General features: G+C 49.0%; 8 protein-coding genes across 8 annotated transcripts; 3 read left to right on the top strand and 5 right to left on the bottom strand.

Annotated features, from left to right (window-relative positions):
• Positions 1–1,570: 1,570 nt before the first annotated feature.
• Positions 1,571–3,436, bottom strand: FOBCDRAFT_221568 (uncharacterized protein). The gene is made up of 2 exons (XM_059609577.1): positions 3,212–3,436; positions 1,571–3,160 (listed from the first exon to the last, which is right to left on the bottom strand). The coding sequence occupies exons 1-2, from the start codon at positions 3,387–3,389 to the stop codon at positions 1,815–1,817; spliced, it is 1,524 nt and encodes a 507-aa protein (XP_059464717.1). The 5' UTR covers positions 3,390–3,436; the 3' UTR covers positions 1,571–1,814.
• A 128-nt stretch (positions 3,437–3,564) lies between these two features.
• On the top strand, positions 3,565–5,336 carry FOBCDRAFT_249831 (uncharacterized protein; the record flags this gene model as incomplete). Its single annotated transcript, XM_059610889.1, has 2 exons — positions 3,565–3,710; positions 3,800–5,336. Exons 1-2 carry the CDS (start codon positions 3,703–3,705, stop codon positions 5,334–5,336), a joined length of 1,545 nt encoding a protein of 514 aa, XP_059464718.1. The 5' UTR covers positions 3,565–3,702.
• Positions 5,337–5,561: 225 nt separating this feature from the next.
• Positions 5,562–6,972, bottom strand: FOBCDRAFT_200490 (uncharacterized protein; the record flags this gene model as incomplete). Its single annotated transcript, XM_059608970.1, has 4 exons — positions 5,562–5,966; positions 6,021–6,682; positions 6,742–6,857; positions 6,905–6,972. The coding sequence occupies 4 exons, from the start codon at positions 6,970–6,972 to the stop codon at positions 5,562–5,564; spliced, it is 1,251 nt and encodes a 416-aa protein (XP_059464719.1).
• A 122-nt stretch (positions 6,973–7,094) lies between these two features.
• On the bottom strand, positions 7,095–9,525 carry FOBCDRAFT_221575 (uncharacterized protein). Its single transcript, XM_031178571.3, has 5 exons — positions 9,015–9,525; positions 8,842–8,914; positions 8,782–8,791; positions 7,768–8,726; positions 7,095–7,708 (listed from the first exon to the last, which is right to left on the bottom strand). The coding sequence occupies exons 1-5, from the start codon at positions 9,084–9,086 to the stop codon at positions 7,584–7,586; spliced, it is 1,239 nt and encodes a 412-aa protein (XP_031044458.2). The 5' UTR covers positions 9,087–9,525; the 3' UTR covers positions 7,095–7,583.
• A 776-nt stretch (positions 9,526–10,301) lies between these two features.
• FOBCDRAFT_159714 (uncharacterized protein) lies at positions 10,302–13,280 on the top strand. The gene is made up of 3 exons (XM_059608391.1): positions 10,302–11,022; positions 11,089–12,699; positions 12,757–13,280. The coding sequence occupies exons 1-3, from the start codon at positions 10,770–10,772 to the stop codon at positions 13,053–13,055; spliced, it is 2,163 nt and encodes a 720-aa protein (XP_059464720.1). The 5' UTR covers positions 10,302–10,769; the 3' UTR covers positions 13,056–13,280.
• Positions 13,281–15,688, bottom strand: FOBCDRAFT_221581 (dynein light intermediate chain-domain-containing protein). The gene is made up of 6 exons (XM_031178568.3): positions 15,156–15,688; positions 14,941–15,090; positions 14,496–14,887; positions 14,354–14,447; positions 13,676–14,304; positions 13,281–13,626 (listed from the first exon to the last, which is right to left on the bottom strand). Exons 1-6 carry the CDS (start codon positions 15,307–15,309, stop codon positions 13,471–13,473), a joined length of 1,575 nt encoding a protein of 524 aa, XP_031044455.2. The 5' UTR covers positions 15,310–15,688; the 3' UTR covers positions 13,281–13,470.
• A 147-nt stretch (positions 15,689–15,835) lies between these two features.
• On the top strand, positions 15,836–17,002 carry FOBCDRAFT_318595 (uncharacterized protein). The gene is made up of 2 exons (XM_031178567.3): positions 15,836–15,999; positions 16,058–17,002. The coding sequence occupies exons 1-2, from the start codon at positions 15,944–15,946 to the stop codon at positions 16,956–16,958; spliced, it is 957 nt and encodes a 318-aa protein (XP_031044454.2). The 5' UTR covers positions 15,836–15,943; the 3' UTR covers positions 16,959–17,002.
• Positions 17,003–18,855, bottom strand: FOBCDRAFT_221585 (WD40-repeat-containing domain protein). Its single transcript, XM_031178566.3, has 4 exons — positions 18,311–18,855; positions 18,219–18,257; positions 18,071–18,168; positions 17,003–18,023 (listed from the first exon to the last, which is right to left on the bottom strand). Exons 1-4 carry the CDS (start codon positions 18,417–18,419, stop codon positions 17,124–17,126), a joined length of 1,146 nt encoding a protein of 381 aa, XP_031044453.1. The 5' UTR covers positions 18,420–18,855; the 3' UTR covers positions 17,003–17,123.
• Between the last annotated feature and the right edge of the window lie 293 nt (positions 18,856–19,148).

The following is a 19,148-nucleotide window of genomic DNA, read 5'->3' on the forward strand; positions in this document are numbered from 1 at the left end:
CGTCGATGAATATGCGATATATCTTGTTTTCTCTATGAGCATTCACATTTTCTCTCGCCTAACATTAGGCGAGTGGTTGAGTTTACGCAGTATTTGCTTTTTGACAGCTGCAGTTCCACCACCCTGTGTAAAGAGTCCCTCACTCACGAGACAATTGGATAATATGGAACCACCAGAACGGCAACAGACAGTAGTTTGCTCATTATGTCGTTACCATTGGTCTGCTTGAAGCCTCTTATACGCTCATAAATGGCTATCAAAGCGGTCTGGGAACAAACAACCTCAATATCACAACTTGTGAGACTATAGGTCTCTCTCGATCCCTGCATAGGAGACCCAACAGCAACCCAACGCTTGAAAATTGGCGTATCTTGAGACAATTATGCAGCGAGCCTACATTTTGCCTGTCGGGAATCGAACCAGGGTTGGTAAGCCTTACAAGGCAAATACATCGTGGGGGCCCTTTGCGCCTATCATGGAGACGTAAAAATGACTTTGAGAAAATGAGTAAACAGCGCGGTGAGGAGATCCATTGATGTTGGCACCTTGAGTTGGGCCTACGATGAAAGTGATGGTAGTTTTCAGTTTGCATTTTTGATCCACGTCAACGTTGGGCCTACGATGAAAGTGATGGTAGTTTTCAGTTTGCATTTTTGATCCACGTCAACGTTGGGTCTGCAGTCATCAATGTAAAAGTGTAAATGCTGCGAGGGTGACGAGGGTGGCATATGAGCGGGCGTTGTTAATGGTATTAATAAACTTCAAGGCAAACAGTTTCGGCCTGAGGTCCAATGGCTGCAAAATGTCAGAGTCACAGCGCGCAATGCCAATTACGACTAAGTGACTGTGTGATCATGGTCCGTGAGTCGACCCTATCAATGTGCGACACTAGAGTTACATATCGATGTTGCGTTACGTTCGTATGAAATTACTTGCGCGCCATTGAATCCTACGCCATGGTCACAATCCTACACATGTGCTGTGAAGCTGGTCAAGGCTGACATGCCTAGAGACATGAGGCCTGATACCAACTCTTACACCGAAATAACAAGATCAGCACGAATGATCAATGATGCTGGAAGGACTGCTAAATATGCCTTCAGCCAAAAACACTTTTGAGATAGCATCACGTTGACATGACAAGTCCAAAACTTGGATGCCCGATACTAACCATGTCAACATAACAGGCTCTTGGAAACACGCAATATGTTTGACTTGGCGTCAGGTAATTGGATCATCCTGAAAGATGTTTGTGCTCTGGCTTATCTTGTTGATCCTCCCAAGTCAGGGCAATGACACAATGTGATCGGCCCCACGTTGTCCATCACAGTAATCTTGGACCAGCAGTGACAGTAGTCGTCTTCGAGTTTGGGTCGAAGCCCCTTGAGTACGAGAGAAAGCATTCTATGATTAGGACTTAAGCCTATCTGTGTGCCTGACCACCCAAATTGAATGAGGGTCTGGTTTCCTCGATATTGAGCCTGATGAAGAAGAAATTGGTAAATGTACACACCATAGACTTGGGTTCTATTCATACATGAACAAAGGGACTTATCGTAAACGCCGATCAGGTCATTTGTCTTGAGAAGGGTTTGTCTCTTGGGTGTTAGGCATATTGTTGGATATTGTGCATGGAAAGTTTGTCATTAGGGAGCTTAGGGCAAAGGAGGTCGTGAATTCTTCGTCTACAATTCGTAAAACGTACAGTACTGAATCCCCTGGCCGCCAGGAGGAATCATTCGATGTGATCGTACACCTCTAGTCGTCTTCTATCCAGGTCTACCAGATATACACCTCACAGCCAGTCCCCTTTTTCATGAACGAAACGCCTCGTACTTCTCAGCCGTCTTTCTCTTCTCCTCAACCCGCGCAAGTGTCTCAGCATCATATACATCTTCCAGAGATTTCCCACCTTTGAAGATCTCCTTCTCATGTCTAGTGGCTTCATCCTTGGTCATTAACACGAGATCGTGAAGCTTCACTGTAGAACACTTCTGGATGCTCTTGCTCTCACCCAAGGTCGTGATACTGGAGCCGCTGGGCTTCTGCCACCGGATAAGGACCAGCTTAGTGGGGATACCAGTAATGGCACTTCGACCGTGATAGAGCTCTTCCGAAAGGAAAGCAACATCGCCAACAGTGATGGGGACTTTGAGACCTATTTGATCGCCCTCATTACCTAATCGTGCCAACTTCTCTTCATAGCTCTGCAATGTTGCCAGCATGCCCTCGTACATCTTTTCGCGGCCCTTGGCAGGTACATAGTCTAGGGGATAGCCTGTAATGCTCAGGATAACATGGTTCGCCACTGTAAGACCAAATATGGCGGGCATTGTGCCGAGCACGGGAAGAATTCGAACGCGAAAGTTGGGCATGGCAGCGAGATCGCCAACAGAGCCTTTCTGGAACTCCTCTTCAGGTAGCGGCAGTAGCTCAGCTTTACCGGCACCTGATGTCTCCGTAGAGTAGACAACGGGGATGCCGCTTGTGATACCCTTCAGCTTCAGCTTCCTTCGTGTCGCCCTTGAGAGCCCGTCATCCTTGCTAGCCCCAATGTCTCCCACAATGATTCTTGTAGGGTCGCTTTTGCACCCTGCGCCCATGGCACTGATGACTGGTAGGTTGTTCTTGTAGCAATATTCGAGAAGTGAGACCTTGGTCTCGATGTTGTCGATGGCATCGATAACAAAGTCAGGGGCACGCCCATCTTCGCTCCAGGGTCGAAGTAAGCGCTCCGCAACACCCTCATTAAACTGCTCCTGTCGCAGATCAAATTTCACCCATGGTGCAATGGCAATCAAGCGCTTTTCCAAGCATTGAACCTTGGGAATACCAACATCAGCCAGTGTAGCGACCGCATGTCGGTTCAAGGAGCTCAGAGTCACTTGATCGAAATCTATCAGCCTAATTTTCGAAACACCAGAACGCGCAAGGGCTGCTGTGCAGTGAGAACCAACGCCTCCGCAGCCAACCACGATGACGAACGAGTTCCGTAGCTTGTCAAGGCCCTCGTCTGTCAAGAATACCCTGTTCCTCGCCAATTGTTCGAGAATCAGCTCTTCATCGAAGTCACCAGCCTGTGCCCGACGGGCTAGAGCTTGATTCCTTGCATCCTCCTTATCAACTGGTGGCGCTGATGAGCCACCAAAGTTATTTAACTGTAATAAGTCAGTAAAGGCGGTTTGATGAAGTAAATTAGAGGTCAGTACAGGTTGAATGTTAGGGTCATCGGCAGGAATTGAGCTCTTCAGTTCATGTACTCTCTCTTCGCGCTCCAATGCTTGATACCCAAGTAACAAAGAAGCCGTAGTAGCTGCTGAAAAGACAGCGGCCGCAAAAAGTTGGAATCTTGGGTTCGAGAATGTGTCTGAGGATAAGAAGGAAGACATTTTAAACACGATAATGTGATAAAAAAACGTCGACTGCTCTCACACTAACAAGTACATTTTAGTCTTCACGATGTGCTCAATCAGATTTTCAAGATCTTGGCAGAGAATGACGTCTTAGTCAGCAATTTGGAGCTCCAATTGGCTCAATTTTCCAATCACCTACACCCATTCCTCATCATCCAAAGACTCGAGATACGATCATCTTGACGACAATCTGTAAACTATAGCAAGTCAGCGGCGATTATATCGAATAGGCGAAATACGCGAATCCATAAATACGCAGGCGCCATGCGTCACCGGCTTGTTGGCCGTCATGTTCAGGTTTCAACACCTAGAACACCAACACTTCGTACCCGATTACCATGCCTTCGAACCTTTACACATTGCACCCAACTCACCACCAACTCAAGACCAAACCTCCCCTTCCTTGCGATTCCAGTAACAACCAACGGCGTTAGAAACTTTACCACCGAGAGAAGGCAATGGCTGAAGCACGAAGCTAAGCTGGCGGTACGATACACTGCTTCATTTTGGGGTCTCTTAGCCTGTTTCGGCGTGATTTTGTTCTTTGTCAATGAGGAGAGGTTGGAGCAGGAATATCCGACACCACACGAATGGGGTTGGATGACACGGAAATTCCTAAGGGACTCAAATAACAGCAAGACACCGAAGAATGGCGAGGTCAATTGGCCTTGGTCGTTCGAGCTGGCTCGAGGATTGGTGTTGAGGTTGGAGGATCCCAAGGTTGACGGCCAGGGTGTTACGAAACTCACGGATAGAGTCGATCCTGAAGCGGAGATCCCTGGGGAATTTAACCCCTGTGACATCTCCGGCAAGAGCGAGGAATGGAGGAGAGGTTACTTCGAGGCTATTATGCTGGCTGCAAAAGGCGCGGAACATGTCGATGGATGGGTCCGCGACCTTGCTCGCAACATCATCTCACCACCCGAATTTGTTATTGGACCCTCAAACCCTAGACCTACGCCAATCCCTCCAGGACAACCTCATGCGCCTCGTGAAGAGGACTGTGAAATTGCTTACCCCAGTGCCGATAATTTCTACATGAAGATCCTGGGCACCAAAGGCTTTACTTCCCGACAGAAGCTCGAGGCAACACTTGAATACGCTAGTTACATGGAATTCAAGCACCAGTCCGAAGGCGCTGAGGCGCTATACCACCTGGCTCTCGCAGAGGCTACCCAGGGAGTCGACATGTCGCAACCCCCTTACAACCCCAAGACGTTCGTGCTGAATGAGAAGGCCGGTTTGCCCTCACAAAATGTCCTCGATGCCGTCACTGCTATGGCCAACTTCAAAGCCCGTAGCGGGAAAGTCGATGCGGCTCTCCCTATTTACCTCTCCCTTCTCAAGGCTCGCCGCTACTTACCTAACGACCCTCCTCCCACTGTTCAATTAAAGACAAAGTCTCACTCTGTCCTCGACAAAGTCGCCAAAACTTTCTCCCAGGCCGATTATCCACCTCCACCACCAGATGGTACCCAGCCTCCCTGGCGCAGCCGTCACGAACGCTGTCAGGAGGCTTCCCTCAGTCTTTGGATCGGCGAGATTCTCTTCTCCACGTCATCTAAGGACGACGGCCTCTCATGGACGCGTGACAGTGTCGACGTTGCAGAGGAGCAGCTACGAAACATGGATCTGCTAACTGCTGATAATGCCGCGAAAGCGACATGCCGCGAGTGCTTGAGCGCAGGCCTCGCCAACTGGGGTAAAATGGTCAACAAGCTTGCCAAGGAAGAAGAGCTCCAGCAAGCAAAGGCTTCTACACAGTCGGGCGTGTTCTCCTTCTGGAGCGCCACCCCACCAAGTGCTGAAGACCGCTGGACCGCAGAGGAAGCTGTGGTCAGGGAGCGTGTGAGGAGGACAAGAGAACTGATTGAGGATCTAACACCAGCCGGGCCCAATATAGCCTCACTGTTCAAAGCGTAAAATAATTTAAAACAAAACTTGTATAACGTGGGTATATCAGGAGCTGCAAAGGATCTTGCGACATCTTTTTTAGCCACTGCTCAAGACTGAGATTGGTTCTAGTCTACTTCTAATGAACAAGATATCCCCTTTTCATCATAAACTCCGTTCCTGGTGTTCATTTGCACTCTCCCCACACATGCACGATCCGACGAGGTCGATCCTTCATGCAACTCCGTCATGATTTCAGTCCTCATCATCAGAATCTGCGTCAGGTGCCTCACCCGTCTCCATAAACTTCTTCCAGCGTCTCATCTGCTTGATTCCTTCCTTTATGTTCTCGGGATCAGCGCTGGTGACCTCTGGCTTGACCTCCTCTGGCATTTCACTCCATTTCTCGTCCGTGATATCGGTTGGGCGACGCTCTGCAACAGCCATGTCAGGGTTGACAAAGTTAGGAGTAAGAGCCACTTCTTGCAGGTAAGCAAGTGCTGGTTCGAGAGCCTGGATAAGGATGGTTTCGATGAACTGGTCTTCTCCGCTAGAGAAACATGGGCAGCCAAGGGGCTCGATCAGGAGAGATGGGTTTCCTCCGGGCATGGCTAGGGGAGTGTCCAGAGGCTCCTCTGAGATGAGATAGCCGCAGGTGCGCTGTGATAGTCAGTGATTTGCGAAACTATAGCTACTATAGGGTGTGGGTTTTACCTTGGCTAGGAACTCTTTGAATTCAGCATTGACGAGCAAATCTGTTGCGAAAACAGTGCCCATGAAGAGCATGCCGCCTAGTCGGTTACCCCATTGCGCCCAGTGCTTCTTGTTTTCAAAGAACTGCAAGACAACCTCACAGCTTTGCCCAATAGCAATGATGTCGATCTTGGCATTCTTGTTAACTTCAGAAACCTTGTTGAGCACAGTCGTCATGTGCGCCAAAGGCGACTCGCTTCCAGGAATCTCATTGAGTTCCTTGATGAAACGACGTCCAGAGTGCACCAAACTGGGAAGTGGAACATCAGCTGCTGCTTCTATGGTGAGAGCACGCTGTTCTTCAGGCCACCAGAACCGCTGGCCCATGTTGGCCAGGATAACGCACGGAGGTTCCGGGTCATTGGAGCTAGCAGCCTGCTTAGCAAGTGTCTGAACAACAGAGATCATGGTTCCTTTCGCAAGGCCACCAGGCCCATTGGCGATGCGGCCAGCAATCCATCCCAGGTCTTTAGTTGGTTCACCAAGGACGACGACGATGCGGGTAGTTTTGGCAATGTTAGGGGTGAGGAAGACGGGGGATTGCCGTTTGTTCTCGGGCAAAAGGTGGTATTTCTTGAGGCCTTCTTTCTCTAGGCGATCATGGATGATGTCTTCCAGAGCCACTGTAGTACCTCTATTAGCAAGGCTACCTAGCCCGAGAGCATCAAGATCAACCGCTTACTGTTGAAGTGGAAGCGCTGGCGCTCATTGACGCGTGAGTTCTTGCTGCTGAAGTACTTGTAGTAACACTCCGGGTCCTCGATAGATCGGACCTCATCATCATCATTCACAAAATAACTGCTCCATGTCAGCGATGCATCTTGAAGTAGTCATGGATAGCGAACCCAAGACCGGCGAGATCTCTCGGAAAGGAGACATCCTTGGGGAGGCCCGACCAACTTCTGAGAAACATAGTGTCAGATTGGAATGTTCTTCTAAAAGGTGCAAGGTTCTGTGAGTGTCAAGTTGGGACTTTTCTAATATCTTCGGTAGATCGAAAGGGTTTGGGAGGAGGGAAGTTGCATTTAGTAAGTGCTTGCGATTAAATACTCGGCGAAGTGTGAGAGGGGGTTATACCAGCTGCACGCAGCCGGCGGAGATGCTGCTCTAATACTGTGATATCCTGCATGAAACAATCACAAAGTGTTTGAGCAAATAAGAAATCAAAATACGAGTTTCTCCGTTCTCGCGTCTTCTTTGTGTTTATTCGACACTCCGCATGCCTCATTTGATAGCAGCAACTCTCCCATCACCAGCCCGGGCATATAGAAACTACCTGCTATACCACGAACCTGGAAGCTTTTGTGAGACACAAAAATGTCCTACAGTACTAGCCATACTCCATATTCAACCATGTTTCTATCGTAGCAAAGAGTAGAGGTGGGATATCTGTACGACCATATCCTAAACATTCAAAACCGGTGCCTCACCAAACGCCCTAGTTAATGCATTTGCCATGCCCAAACGCCATGTCAAAAGAGCATTTTCAAGCAATACAAATTCGAAAACAAACCCTCAAGCCAATCACTGATTGGGGCCAGGGTTGTAACGACTACGAAAAGCCTGGCTGATGCTGAAGCGGCTTCCTGCGCCCCTGTTCATATGACTGGCCAATGCCTCCTCTAATGCAGATTGTGTAACTGAGGCGTCTAAGACTGTGTGGTGAGCAAACTACACCAAGCGGGTTGAGGATAACAAGGCAACTTACCGTCAAGATCACTATAACTACTACCCATACTAGGCGTTCCGTCGCTACCTTCGCGGGAGTAACCCTTGCTTTGATTGCCCGGGCTACGTCCCGCCAGTTCTGCAGTTCGGCGTGGTGAGAGAGGTCCGGGCGTTCGCTGCTCCGTCGTTTTATCTGACTTATCCGGTTTTTGCACCATGGCCGCAGAGCTGGCTGACGAGTCTGATGTGTGAGATTGATGAATAGCGGACTTTCCGTGAGGCCTGTGATGCCTTTTGCCAGAGCTGCGCCCGTCTCCCCTTAGCGTTGAGCCGAGATCCTGTGCCGAAGTCTGGTTGGAAGGAGATGTATAAGGTTGAAACGCAGGCTCTGATTCGTCATCGTCGTCATCCTCGTATTGTCCTCCATCAGGCTGCTGAAAACGAGGAGGTCGACGAATGATGCGAGATTGAGCGGGGCTAGACTCGTCCTCTGACGATGTTGGTGAACTGTCCTCGGCTGGGCCTGGTGACGGGCTTCGTTCATCTGGCGCTGGCTCCGGTTGAGCTACTCGATCGGGTGATCTGTCGGGGACTGATGATATTGGTAAGGATGAAAGACGACGTCGCTCGCCGGTCCGCGAAGCCAACCCTGTTCCAGGTCGAGGGGAAGCTGAGCCTCCGGTCATATCTCTCAGGACTGTAGTATTCGTCGATGGATTCCGCGATACAATCTGTCGTATGGATGCATTGAGAGGAGTGCCAGTACCACTTCCTGCCTCGGCGCGCGGCATGGGTGAGTCTTTTCGGATGGATAAGGCTGAATGTGTTCGTTGATGACCGGGTCCGGCGGAGTCGCCGCCTGGAACGGGCGATTGCACTGAGCCACGAACGGCTGCGGTAGCTTTTCGGACTTGAGCGCGGACTTGGGAAGCATGTCGCTCGGTAAGGTATGCGACTTGTTGAAGGAGGAAATCGACGGGAACTTCGAAGCGATCGGCGCTGCACCTCAGATGAGTATTGCCTGTATGATAATTGTGATAAGATCGACACCTACACTTCGTCCCCTTGTCTAAGTCAGTATCAATGAATATACACGAATGTGGTGAATACTTACAGTCTATCTGCTTCTTAGCAGCTCCGGAGAGGATCTTCCATAATGCTTCATCTTTGACGGGGTCCCAGTTTACCTGTCATGCTTCTGGTTAGCTCTGCCATGATTGCTCCGATGCGCGCAAGGGCGTGGGCATGATGGCCTATGATTGACTGGTTGGATTAAGAGCTTCGTACCGGTGGCGGATCGACGAAGTCACCACGGGGCATAGGGACCCGGACGAAAATAGTATATGTTGGCTCGGCCATGATGCCGCGCTGGCTATTCAAGAAGATGAGTAGATGAAGATGGTTGAAAGAAGTAGGCAACAAGCCGAAGCTCTAAGTTCATTGAGAGCTGCTGCAGGGATTCCGCGATCGGCTTATCGATAAGTTAGCTGCCGTTTTAGCGTGATTCAGTGGAGAGTTTGAAACACCCAAGTAAGGTAGATTTGATTCACGAATCCACTTGAAACTCAAGCTCGGAGTTCAAGGCCAGTTATACACTGCAGTAAAAGCAATATTACACAAGACTTGACTTTTTTCGTGCAGGAATTTTCTTGCTGGACATCCTGTTCCTGTGGCTGAATTCTTCGTATCCAAATTCATATACATTGTATTTTATCCTTTACCTCTTCTGCATCGTTCATCCTGTCGACTAGTGCCACAGCTCAAATCTGCTTCTTCTTTCTTCGTACTCATATCGTTGTCACACTTTGCTTCTGTAAACAATCTACTATCGCTTAGCCAATTCCGCTTGTGAATCCAGCAGGTTAGGTCTTCTTTCATATGTTCTTCTAATTATCTTCATAGCGTCATAACATCATCATCTTCGTTTTTCAGAAGTGTACCTGCGTTTGGGGTAACATAAGCAGCACCGAGCCGAAAAGGCTATTATATGCTTTAAAGCACTGAAAGTATCAGTAATCTTACCGTCAGACTTTTCTATCCCTTGATTTATGCTCGTCCCAATGGCTGATGGGATATGATATCCGTTGGCAAGAAAGACACGCACGAAATTTCGGCTTACTTTAGGGTAGCTTGAGCTGACAAGCTCGATCTGGGCTAACATCTGACGACAAATAGGACAGCTACCTATCTGTCTGAAACCAGAGATATGTGGTTGAAATGTAAACTCCGGTTGCCACGGTAAGCTTGTTAAGTGACATGAACTTATCTGACTTCTTAAATACTCGTACCCTTATCAAAGCTTTGATGTGAAAGGTCCCAGTTCACGTTGACTGAGTGCCGTACTTAGCTTGCCAACGTTACACTCATTGTTACCCTGTAACTGTATATGGATACACTAATAGACGATGGCAATCTGATTACACCCAAACGGCACCTGATTTTCAGGTCGAAACACCCTACACGACTCAGAGAATATGGCATTATCGATGCTTGACTCATGAAAGCCAACATCAAGAGCATGTCGTCAGGACCAACCCCCTCGACCTTACCCAAGTCGGAAAGGCGCTAAACGTCTGGTATTGGATGCCCCGCGACTGCTGCCGGGCATGGAAGACCCCGCCGAACTGTCTTTGCCTCTCAGTACTTGGCTTCTATGGGAATCCATCCAAAAGTCGGAAAGCCTCCCCCATTCAATCTAATCTTTCACTAGCGGGTGCTTAACCACTTCTATGAAGCCATCTTTCGGGAAGTCTTACTCACATGCCTTTCTTTCGCTCACATCTTCCATCTTCCATCGCTACAGCATCAAGCTATAAGGTAGCTTCGACAAGACCTCAAGCTACAGCTCTTACATCATCATATCCATACGTTATCGCTATCGTGGAGGTAAAATAACCACACAGCTTTTGGCTATAAGCAGCTCCAACCCTCCCCACCAAAGGCGTGCTTGGTTCCGAGTCACTTTTCCCGCAGCTTGATGACAGCAACAGCAACAGCGTCGTAATCAGCTATACACCTCTCAAACCAGGCCAAGGCAGCAACATGGTAGCTTCAGAACTCACCGCGTCTGCTAGAGCTATGCGCTCCACGCCCGTCAGTGGTGATGAGTCAAGCTCGAGCTTACCCAAGCCCCTCCCACCTTTGCGAAACCGCGCGGCTGCTAGCCAGAGTCCATACATCCGGGGCCAGGCTGAAAGCTTGGTTTCATGGCAGCTCTTAGACGATGAGGCAGTCGAGCGTTCGCGCAAGGAGAACAAGCTTATCTTCCTGCATATCGGCTACAAGGCATGCCACTGTAAGTTGCGTGATGATTAGTTTCGAAGCGAATTCTATCTTACACTGTGTTGCTAACGGCCACAAGTTTGTCGACTCATGTCGATTGAGACCTTCTCTAACCCCGACTCTGCCTCTGTATTGAATGAGTCTTTCATACCAGTCATCGTCGATCGAGAGGAGCGCCCCGACCTAGACGCCATCTACATGAATTACGTCCAAGCTGTCAGCAACGTTGGCGGATGGCCCTTGAATGTGTTCCTTACACCCAATTTGGAACCTGTTTTTGGTGGTACCTACTGGTTCGGGCCCGCAGGACGAAGACATCTCAGTGACGACAGCACCGAAGAAGTACTCGACTCTCTGACTATCTTTAAGAAAGTTCGTGATATTTGGATCGATCAGGAAGCCCGATGCCGAAAGGAGGCAACCGAGGTTGTTGGCCAGCTCAAGGAGTTTGCGGCTGAGGGTACCCTGGGTACAAGGAGTATCTCGGCACCCTCAGCTTTAGGTCCGGCTGGATGGGGAGCACCAGCCCCGAGCCATGCGAGCACTGCCACGGAGAAGAGCACTGCAGTTTCAGAGGAGCTGGATTTGGATCAGCTGGAAGAGGCTTATACTCATATCGCCGGCACTTTTGATCCTGTTTTCGGTGGATTTGGCTTGGCACCTAAGTTCCTGACACCACCCAAGTTGGCATTTTTGTTGGGGCTTCTGAAGTCTCCAGGCGCTGTTCAGGATGTTGTCGGAGAGGCTGAGTGCAAACATGCCACCGAAATTGCGTTGGATACAATGCGTCATATTCGTGATGGGGCGCTGCATGACCATATCGGAGGCACTGGATTTTCGCGATGCTCCGTTACAGCGGATTGGAGCATTCCTAACTTCGAGAAGCTTGTGACTGACAATGCGCAATTACTCTCCCTCTATATTGACGCGTGGAAGGTCAGTGGTGGAGGTGAAAAAGATGAGTTCCTGGACGTTGTTCTTGAGCTTGCTGAGTATCTTACTTCGTCTCCGATTGTTCTGCCTGAGGGCGGTTTCGCTTCAAGTGAAGCCGCCGACTCCTATTATAGGCAAGGTGACAAGGAGAAGCGCGAGGGCGCCTATTATGTCTGGACGCGGCGAGAATTCGATTCAGTGCTTGATGAGATTGATAGCCACATGAGTCCTATTTTAGCGTCCTATTGGAATGTCAATCAAGATGGAAATGTCGAGGAGGAAAACGACCCCAACGACGACTTTATTGACCAGAACATTCTCAGGGTTAAGAGCACCATCGAACAATTAAGCACCCAATTCAGCACGCCCGTGGAAAAGATCAAAGAGTATATTGAACAAGGAAGACGAGCTTTAAGAAAGAGAAGGGAACAAGAACGTGTGCGACCTGACCTGGATGACAAAATTGTTGTAGGCTGGAATGGTCTCGTGATATCAGCTCTTTCCAAGGCAGCATCGTCGCTGAAGACACTGAGGCCAGAACAAAGCTCCAAGTGTAGGGCTATCGCAGAGCAGGCGGCTGCATGCATCAGGAAAAAGCTTTGGAATGGCAATGAGAGAATCCTATACAGGATATGGTCTGGAGGTCGTGGAAACACTGCCTTTGCAGATGATTACGCCTATATGATCCAAGGTCTCCTGGATCTTCTCGAACTGACAGGAAATCAAGAATACCTGAAATTCGCAGACATTTTACAGCGTGAGTCGTCGCAATTCCCCTCCCATTTGACGCACCCCGCTGACCATGCCATCACAGAAACCCAAAACTCGTTGTTCTATGATGCCGATGGCGCCTTTTTCAGCACTCAAGCCAATAGTCCTTATACAATTCTCCGCCTCAAGGATGGCATGGACACGTCATTACCATCAACCAACGCCGTCAGCGTAGCTAATCTATTCCGCCTTGCGAACCTGCGTTCGAATGACGACTTGGCAGCCAAAGCTCGTCAGACGATAAATGCATTTGAAGTCGAAGTGGTGCAACATCCTTGGCTCTTCCCTGGTTTACTCCAGGGTGTTGTCACAGCTAGATTGGGCGGAGAGACGTCGAAATGAAATGTTGAATATAAACAGCCCAGGATGGCGATTTTTATCAAAGTGCCTAGGAACCTAGGAAATAAAGTGCACGAGTTGTTGGAGTCGGCACAGTCATCCCAAGGCGTTCAAGGGACAGTCGGTATAAGGAAAAGAGGAGTTCTGAATAGCGCATAGCATTCTAGGAACTAGTCGATGAGTGAAATTGAATACATGATAAATGTAGACTGTAAGGTCTTTGCTACACTCTGTAAATACGCATAAGATATTATCAAATTTATCATTTCAGGGGTATCTAATCTACATCGGCCACCAGCCCCCTCCCCAAATATTGATCCGTTAGGCTCACTGAGCACAAAGGGTCGACAAATACAACATCTTGAAAAGAAAGGGGATCGTCCATAATTCCTTCGGTGGGGGATCTGCTACTCCTTTCTCAAGATCTAGATGTATCTCCAGTGCCCTTGCGGTTCATCAAACCAGTAAAGAAGCTTTGCAGTTGCTCGTTGTCAAAATCCTTGGCCATATTCGCAGCAGGTGTATCGGCCTCCTCCTCTTCGTTACTTGGGGAAGAGCTAAATGCATTACGATCCTGTTCATGTCAGCAAGTTGTTCAGAGCAGTAAAGTGGCTGTATCTTACCTTGAGACGCTGCAACATATCATCGGCATCGACTTGAATACCACCCATGTTGAACTGTACAGGTCCAATGTGCTCGCTGATGCTCGTCTCATCGCCAGTGTAGTCGATGTGACGAGTGCTGCGAACGATGGCATTGTCGCTGCCTTTCTCTGGCAACTTGGCCTTGAATGCCTCGAGAATCTTGAGCTGCTTCTCAAGAAATTCTTGGGTGTCGTCACTCTCCACTGTGATCCACCTCTCGCCGTGCATGGCATTTTCAACAACTGCGAGACCACCACTATTAGGATCGCGGCACCATCCCTCGTACCGCGCAATCGCACTTTTTTGTTTCCTGATTTCCGCTTCCTTGTCGCTTATCTTGTCTGCATCGTCAAACGGCATAGAGTCGAGAGGAGTGCTGATATCTTCAGACCATGAGATTGAAACAGGCTCCGGATCAAAAGAACCGCCAAGAACTCGAATCTTGCCCCACGAATCCCAGTTGGTTGGGACGACAATCTTGTCGCGGTCGATAACGTTGTGCTTTAGTGGGTGCCGCTTGAGAAGAGATGTGATTCCAAGGGTTGAGTGAATGAGAGAGGGTAGCTGAGAAGGCGTATTTTGTGAAGTATAAATAAGAGAGGCACCATCTGGAGATTGTTAGCATTAGACCAGAGGCTTGGAAACAGGCCAACGTACGTCTCAGCAAAATCGTTCGCAGATATTGTAATACCGTATCAAAATCTGGCTCTTTCCAACCCTGACTCTTTTCGAGAAACTCCATTTTTTGGGCCTGTATGTGTTAGTATACTTATCATAGGCTACGAGAGACAGTCCTTACATTCTGGCACACCACGCAAAGTGGCAGACCCAGAGGCTCCTCCCATTCTCCCGGCCCCAGAGGCAGTGCACTATCTCCATCGCCGCCGGTAGCCGTAGCTGAGGGTGTTCCATCTAGGTTAGTTGTTGCGCCCCCTCGACCTCTTTCTTTCCAAGTGGACATGACTTCCTCCATGAGGGCATGCTGATCTGTGTCGACCTTTTTGAGAACCTCTTGTATAACCTGAACCCATGTCCATATTTGTCGTAACCATAGATGCGGCTGTGACCAGTCTAGAAGAATGATAAGAGAGGTATTGGGAATCGTTTCAGGGGTAAGGAGGGGCGCAACGAGAGATGCAAATTCGGCTGAAGGTTGGGAGAGGAAGTAGAGCGAAACTCGTGCCAGAGTATCTAGAATTATTAGTACATCGTTCTGAGGCTGATCTGGGCGTTGATGCACGAACCGTCTTGGTCGGCGTCGAGAACGTCGTAGTATGTATAGCCCAGCGCAAAGTTGTTCGCAATCGGCGGTATCTTAAGCCGGTCCGCATTACGTTTTGACTCGGAGCTGGAGAGCGATTCGAGGAACTCTCTTTGGTTCTCGGGAGTGCCACCTGAGTTTCAGAGGCTCATGATCAGCTACCTAGCTCTTCAACAGAGCTGTCTAGTTACGACATACCTAGCACAATGAGGTTCTTTTCCGGTAGTCGTTTGCCACTGGCGACAGACTCTAGCATAGAGGTCCAAAGATCCTTCTTTTGTTCGCCATCGCGGCCCTCGGAGTCTCCTGAGCCCGTTGTATAGATCGATACTCTGTTGGTGTTGGCCGCCATGATCCCGGTTGTTGGCTCACCGAGCTCGCTGGTCAACAAATTGTCGTATAAGATCGCAGTGCGTTAGGTCATGAGTATATCTCCTGTGGCGAAAGAGGACAGAGATTGTCGGCAAATCTGCCTCAAAGTGACGTCTAAGTAGAGGGACAGTACGCGTTTGGTGTTGATTCGATAATGCTAAAGGAGATTTAAGGTTGTCGTAGGGGCATCTTCGCTCTGCGCACAACAACGACAGCAGGGAAGATGATGCAAGCTCTCGGTTCGATCGTGAGTGTCCCAATCGTCGATAATCGATTCGAAAAAGTCGCTTCAACTTCCTGGGCAGTTTGTGGTACGTAGATATCGTCGACCGCTGTCTTTCATCAAAGATGAACGTGGCCAGGGTTACCACGTACCAATTCCCATAGGACTATGGATTGGCACTTGGATAACACCCCGTCATTTTAGCGTTCGGTCCGGAAATTGTCCCGCCAAAAACAGCTACGCGCTGCAGCTCTTGCAGCTTTAGCGCACGGACTCCCTAAAGCTTCAGTGGACGTCTCATATTCTGACAATAAATGCGACTTCATTACTCGGTACCATATAAATTTTGCGACATTCACAAGGCTGCGCAAGAAGCAGCGAAAGACGCACCATGAATAAGATACGCGCAATCCAGGCGCTTAATAAGAAAGAGATAGAAAATGGAATGTGAGTGCTTGATTTCGTCTCCAGTATTTCCAGAATCCCTGCTAACAGATGTGCTCAGTACGCCAGAAGCTTCCTGGCATACAGACTATCGAGACACTGCCTACGTCTACTTTGGTGGTCTTCCTTACGAGTTATCCGAAGGCGATGTAATAACGATTTTCTCACAATTTGGAGAACCTGTATTCTTGAAGCTGGCTCGCGACAAAGAGACGGGCAAGTCGAAGGGGTTTGGCTGGCTCAAGTATGAGGACCAGAGAAGTACCGACTTAGCGGTTGACAACCTTGGCGGAGCGGATATTGGTGGTCGCCTGATCAGTGTCGACCATGCGCGATACAAAGTGCGGGATGATGAAGACCCCGAAGAGTTCAAGGTCGGCTGGGAGGACATGCTCAGGCGAGAGGGACAAGCGCTGTCAGAAGATGAGAGTAGCGAGGAGGAAGTGAAGCGACCGATGCTACCAGAAGAGCGAGAACTTGCGCTTCTGATGCAGGATCATGATGACGACGACCCCATGAAGGGCTTCCTGATCGAAGAGAAGAAGAAGGAAGTTGAAGAGGCGCGGCGCAAAGCAGAAAAGAAGGACCGAAAACACAAACACAGACATCATCGGTCACATAGATCGAGGAGGGATGGAAGCGAAGAAGACCGCCACCGTAGATCAAGACGAGACGAGACTCCCGAAGGCAAAGAGGACCGACATCGTGATAAGGATTCCCGACGACACAGAGATGATGACCAGGACCGAGAAAGGAGACGAGATAGGGATAGAGATAGGCGAAGGGAGAGGAAGGACGACGAGGACGATCGTGGTCGTGACCGAGATCGGAGGAGAGATCGAGATCGAGAGCATAGAAGGCATAGGGACGACGCTCATGACGAGTCACGACACAAACGACGCAGGGAAGAAGACCAGGAGGAGAAAACATCAAGGAGAAGGAGTAGAAGTCGATCGCCATGACGGCGCGACGATTAAAGCACATTATGCTGTAATACAATATTTCACTCGGTTCAAAGTAGCTCTACTTATCCTGAACCCCTCAAACGCCCATCCCAAGTTTGCCCAGCATTAAGAGTCGTATCCCTTGTGATCATTAGCTTGCCTTGTAGCAGGGCCTCACTTGGCTCATGTGTTGCCCAAATAACGCTTCCAGCCTTCCCTTACGCAGTGTCGCTTTCCATCTTCGCCGTCAACAATAATGAACTTCTCCCATCGTGCATCATGCCCAGCTCCTATAACAACAAGACTATCATCGCCGATCCAGCCAATGACGCCCTTTGGAGGCCGTGATGTTCCTAGAACAGTGCTCTCTGAGAAAGAAATGCCCCCTATAGCAGCTTCATCACCAGCCTCAAAAGGCGCTGAGCTGAAAGAGTAGACGTCGGAAAAGACTCGAGGCATCAGTGGAATCTTGCTGAGGATACCCCACTTCCCCGTCCCGTCACCGGGGTCTGATCCAGAAGCGCCGAGCTGTTGACTTCGGCTCATTCCTGGCTTTCGCGGATGTGGTACGTCGAAGATGTGAAGGGTGGACTTGTCAGAGGTACAGGCAAGCATCGTTCCGCAAGGTGAGAAGGCGAGAGAAAAGATAGTCGCAGGATCAATGCCACGCCGAAGTTCAGCAAGCCTGGCACAGTTGCTTGTAGCGTAAACACGGATTAGTGTACCTGTTTCGCTTGCACTGGCCAGAAGTTCGCCATCTGGGCTCAATGCAATGGCCTTGAGGGCTGAAGAGTGGGCCGGAATGATGCTGACATTCCCGGTCGCCAACTCGATCAGTTGTATCTGTCCAGCAGTTCGGCCGGGGAAGGCAAGCTTCTTCTCAGAAAGACAGCAAAGACCGAGGAGATTATCTGCAGTTTCGTAAACATGAAGTAAATCCGGAGGTTTGGCGAACGAGTAGACGCGCACGCTATTTTGCAGGACAACAGCGATGCGCTCCCTACCCAGTTGGACGCCACGAATTGCTGTCAATGCTGTGATTTCCAAGGCAACTTTGCCCTTCATGTCGTCCCATATTATAGCCTATTTCTGGTAAGCGAAGAGCTCGACAGTTTACCATGATAGGTTACCTTGTTCATGGCAAACTTGGGCGACCTGCCGCCACCAACAAGAGCAAGGTAGTTGGTTGTACCCATCATTTGAACGAGGCCGATGCCAGCGTTGAAATCTATGAGGCTGTGAGCATGTGCGTGTATAAACCTTATATGATGGACATACCTCTTGAAGCCTTGAGAAGGCATGACTTTGTGTGGAAGACTGAGATGAGTGTTAGTGAAGGGAAATACACATGATTGTAGAAGATGACTTACTACAGATACCTGAGCCAAGGCCTACAGAAAAGCAACTTGCATCGTTATTGAAAGAGACAGACAGTACAGCCTCAGTGCTAGAAGCCTCGATCGGTGGCCGTACGTTCATCGTGAATGAGTTGATATGTACAAGTTCAGTCTAGGCCTACGGATCTAGTTTCCGATGCGAGAGCTGAGAGGGGTAAGTCAAAGCTGAGGCGAACGTGATGTTGATGATGATGTCGAGAAACAAGTTTCGAGCAATAATGATTGGTTGATGAAGTTTATCAGGGAATGTTACCATGAAATGAATAACATCTCGAAGGCTCCGAAACCTTATGTGCTTATTATGTAGGTTTATTTGATGTCGCTTATAGATCCACCACTGATGAGTAGAGCCTGTACCTGCGTATCGGAGGTTTGATTTAGACTGCGGAGAGGCTTTATGAGAAACAAGATTGTGTTATAAATCTATGAATGAACAGAAAATTCCATAATAACAACGGTAATAATGTGTCTTATATCCAAAGCAGGAGCATAGACAAAAGGGAGCGTTCGATGTTAGAGTAACTCTTGTTTGTCTACTATGTCTCATCCACTGGACAACTCGAACCGCGTCACGGTACCTAACAGCCACAGTCCTTACATTCAGCCACTGATACCAACAATGTATTGTGGCGCAACTCAATAAGAGGTTCTTTGAAGACTTGACTTAGTCCAGGAGCCTCCTAAATTTACCATAGACCATCCTAAATTTTCCTAAGTATTTATGATGAAAGTCCCTAGTTTTTTTTTTACCATTGCCGAGAGATTTCAAGGGACAGAAGAATGATATCACGTGATGAAACAAAAGAGTGAG

The sequence above is a fragment of the Fusarium oxysporum genome, chromosome IV, assembly GCF_013085055.1.
Source record: "Fusarium oxysporum Fo47 chromosome IV, complete sequence".
Lineage (NCBI taxonomy): Eukaryota > Fungi > Ascomycota > Sordariomycetes > Hypocreales > Nectriaceae > Fusarium > Fusarium oxysporum.

Coding starts and splice junctions, on each gene's coding strand:
- FOBCDRAFT_221568 (XM_059609577.1), bottom strand. CDS start 3,389: ATGTCTTCCTTCTTATCCTCAGACACATTCTCGAACCCAAGATTCCAA. Junction 3,161..3,211: donor CGATGACCCTAACATTCAAC/CTGTACTGACCT, acceptor CTGACTTATTAC/AGTTAAATAACTTTGGTGGC.
- FOBCDRAFT_221575 (XM_031178571.3), bottom strand. CDS start 9,086: ATGGCCGAGCCAACATATACTATTTTCGTCCGGGTCCCTATGCCCCGT. Junction 8,915..9,014: donor ACTTCGTCGATCCGCCACCG/GTACGAAGCTCT, acceptor GAAGCATGACAG/GTAAACTGGGACCCCGTCAA. Junction 7,709..7,767: donor TAGTTATAGTGATCTTGACG/GTAAGTTGCCTT, acceptor ACACAGTCTTAG/ACGCCTCAGTTACACAATCT.
- FOBCDRAFT_159714 (XM_059608391.1), top strand. CDS start 10,770: ATGGTAGCTTCAGAACTCACCGCGTCTGCTAGAGCTATGCGCTCCACG. Junction 11,023..11,088: donor CGGCTACAAGGCATGCCACT/GTAAGTTGCGTG, acceptor AACGGCCACAAG/TTTGTCGACTCATGTCGATT. Junction 12,700..12,756: donor ATTCGCAGACATTTTACAGC/GTGAGTCGTCGC, acceptor ATGCCATCACAG/AAACCCAAAACTCGTTGTTC.
- FOBCDRAFT_221581 (XM_031178568.3), bottom strand. CDS start 15,309: ATGGCGGCCAACACCAACAGAGTATCGATCTATACAACGGGCTCAGGA. Junction 14,888..14,940: donor TCTCGACGCCGACCAAGACG/GTTCGTGCATCA, acceptor TAATAATTCTAG/ATACTCTGGCACGAGTTTCG. Junction 13,627..13,675: donor ATATGTTGCAGCGTCTCAAG/GTAAGATACAGC, acceptor TGACATGAACAG/GATCGTAATGCATTTAGCTC.
- FOBCDRAFT_318595 (XM_031178567.3), top strand. CDS start 15,944: ATGAATAAGATACGCGCAATCCAGGCGCTTAATAAGAAAGAGATAGAA. Junction 16,000..16,057: donor AAAGAGATAGAAAATGGAAT/GTGAGTGCTTGA, acceptor AGATGTGCTCAG/TACGCCAGAAGCTTCCTGGC.
- FOBCDRAFT_221585 (XM_031178566.3), bottom strand. CDS start 18,419: ATGAACGTACGGCCACCGATCGAGGCTTCTAGCACTGAGGCTGTACTG. Junction 18,169..18,218: donor CCTTCTCAAGGCTTCAAGAG/GTATGTCCATCA, acceptor ACAGCCTCATAG/ATTTCAACGCTGGCATCGGC. Junction 18,024..18,070: donor CCAAGTTTGCCATGAACAAG/GTAACCTATCAT, acceptor TACCAGAAATAG/GCTATAATATGGGACGACAT.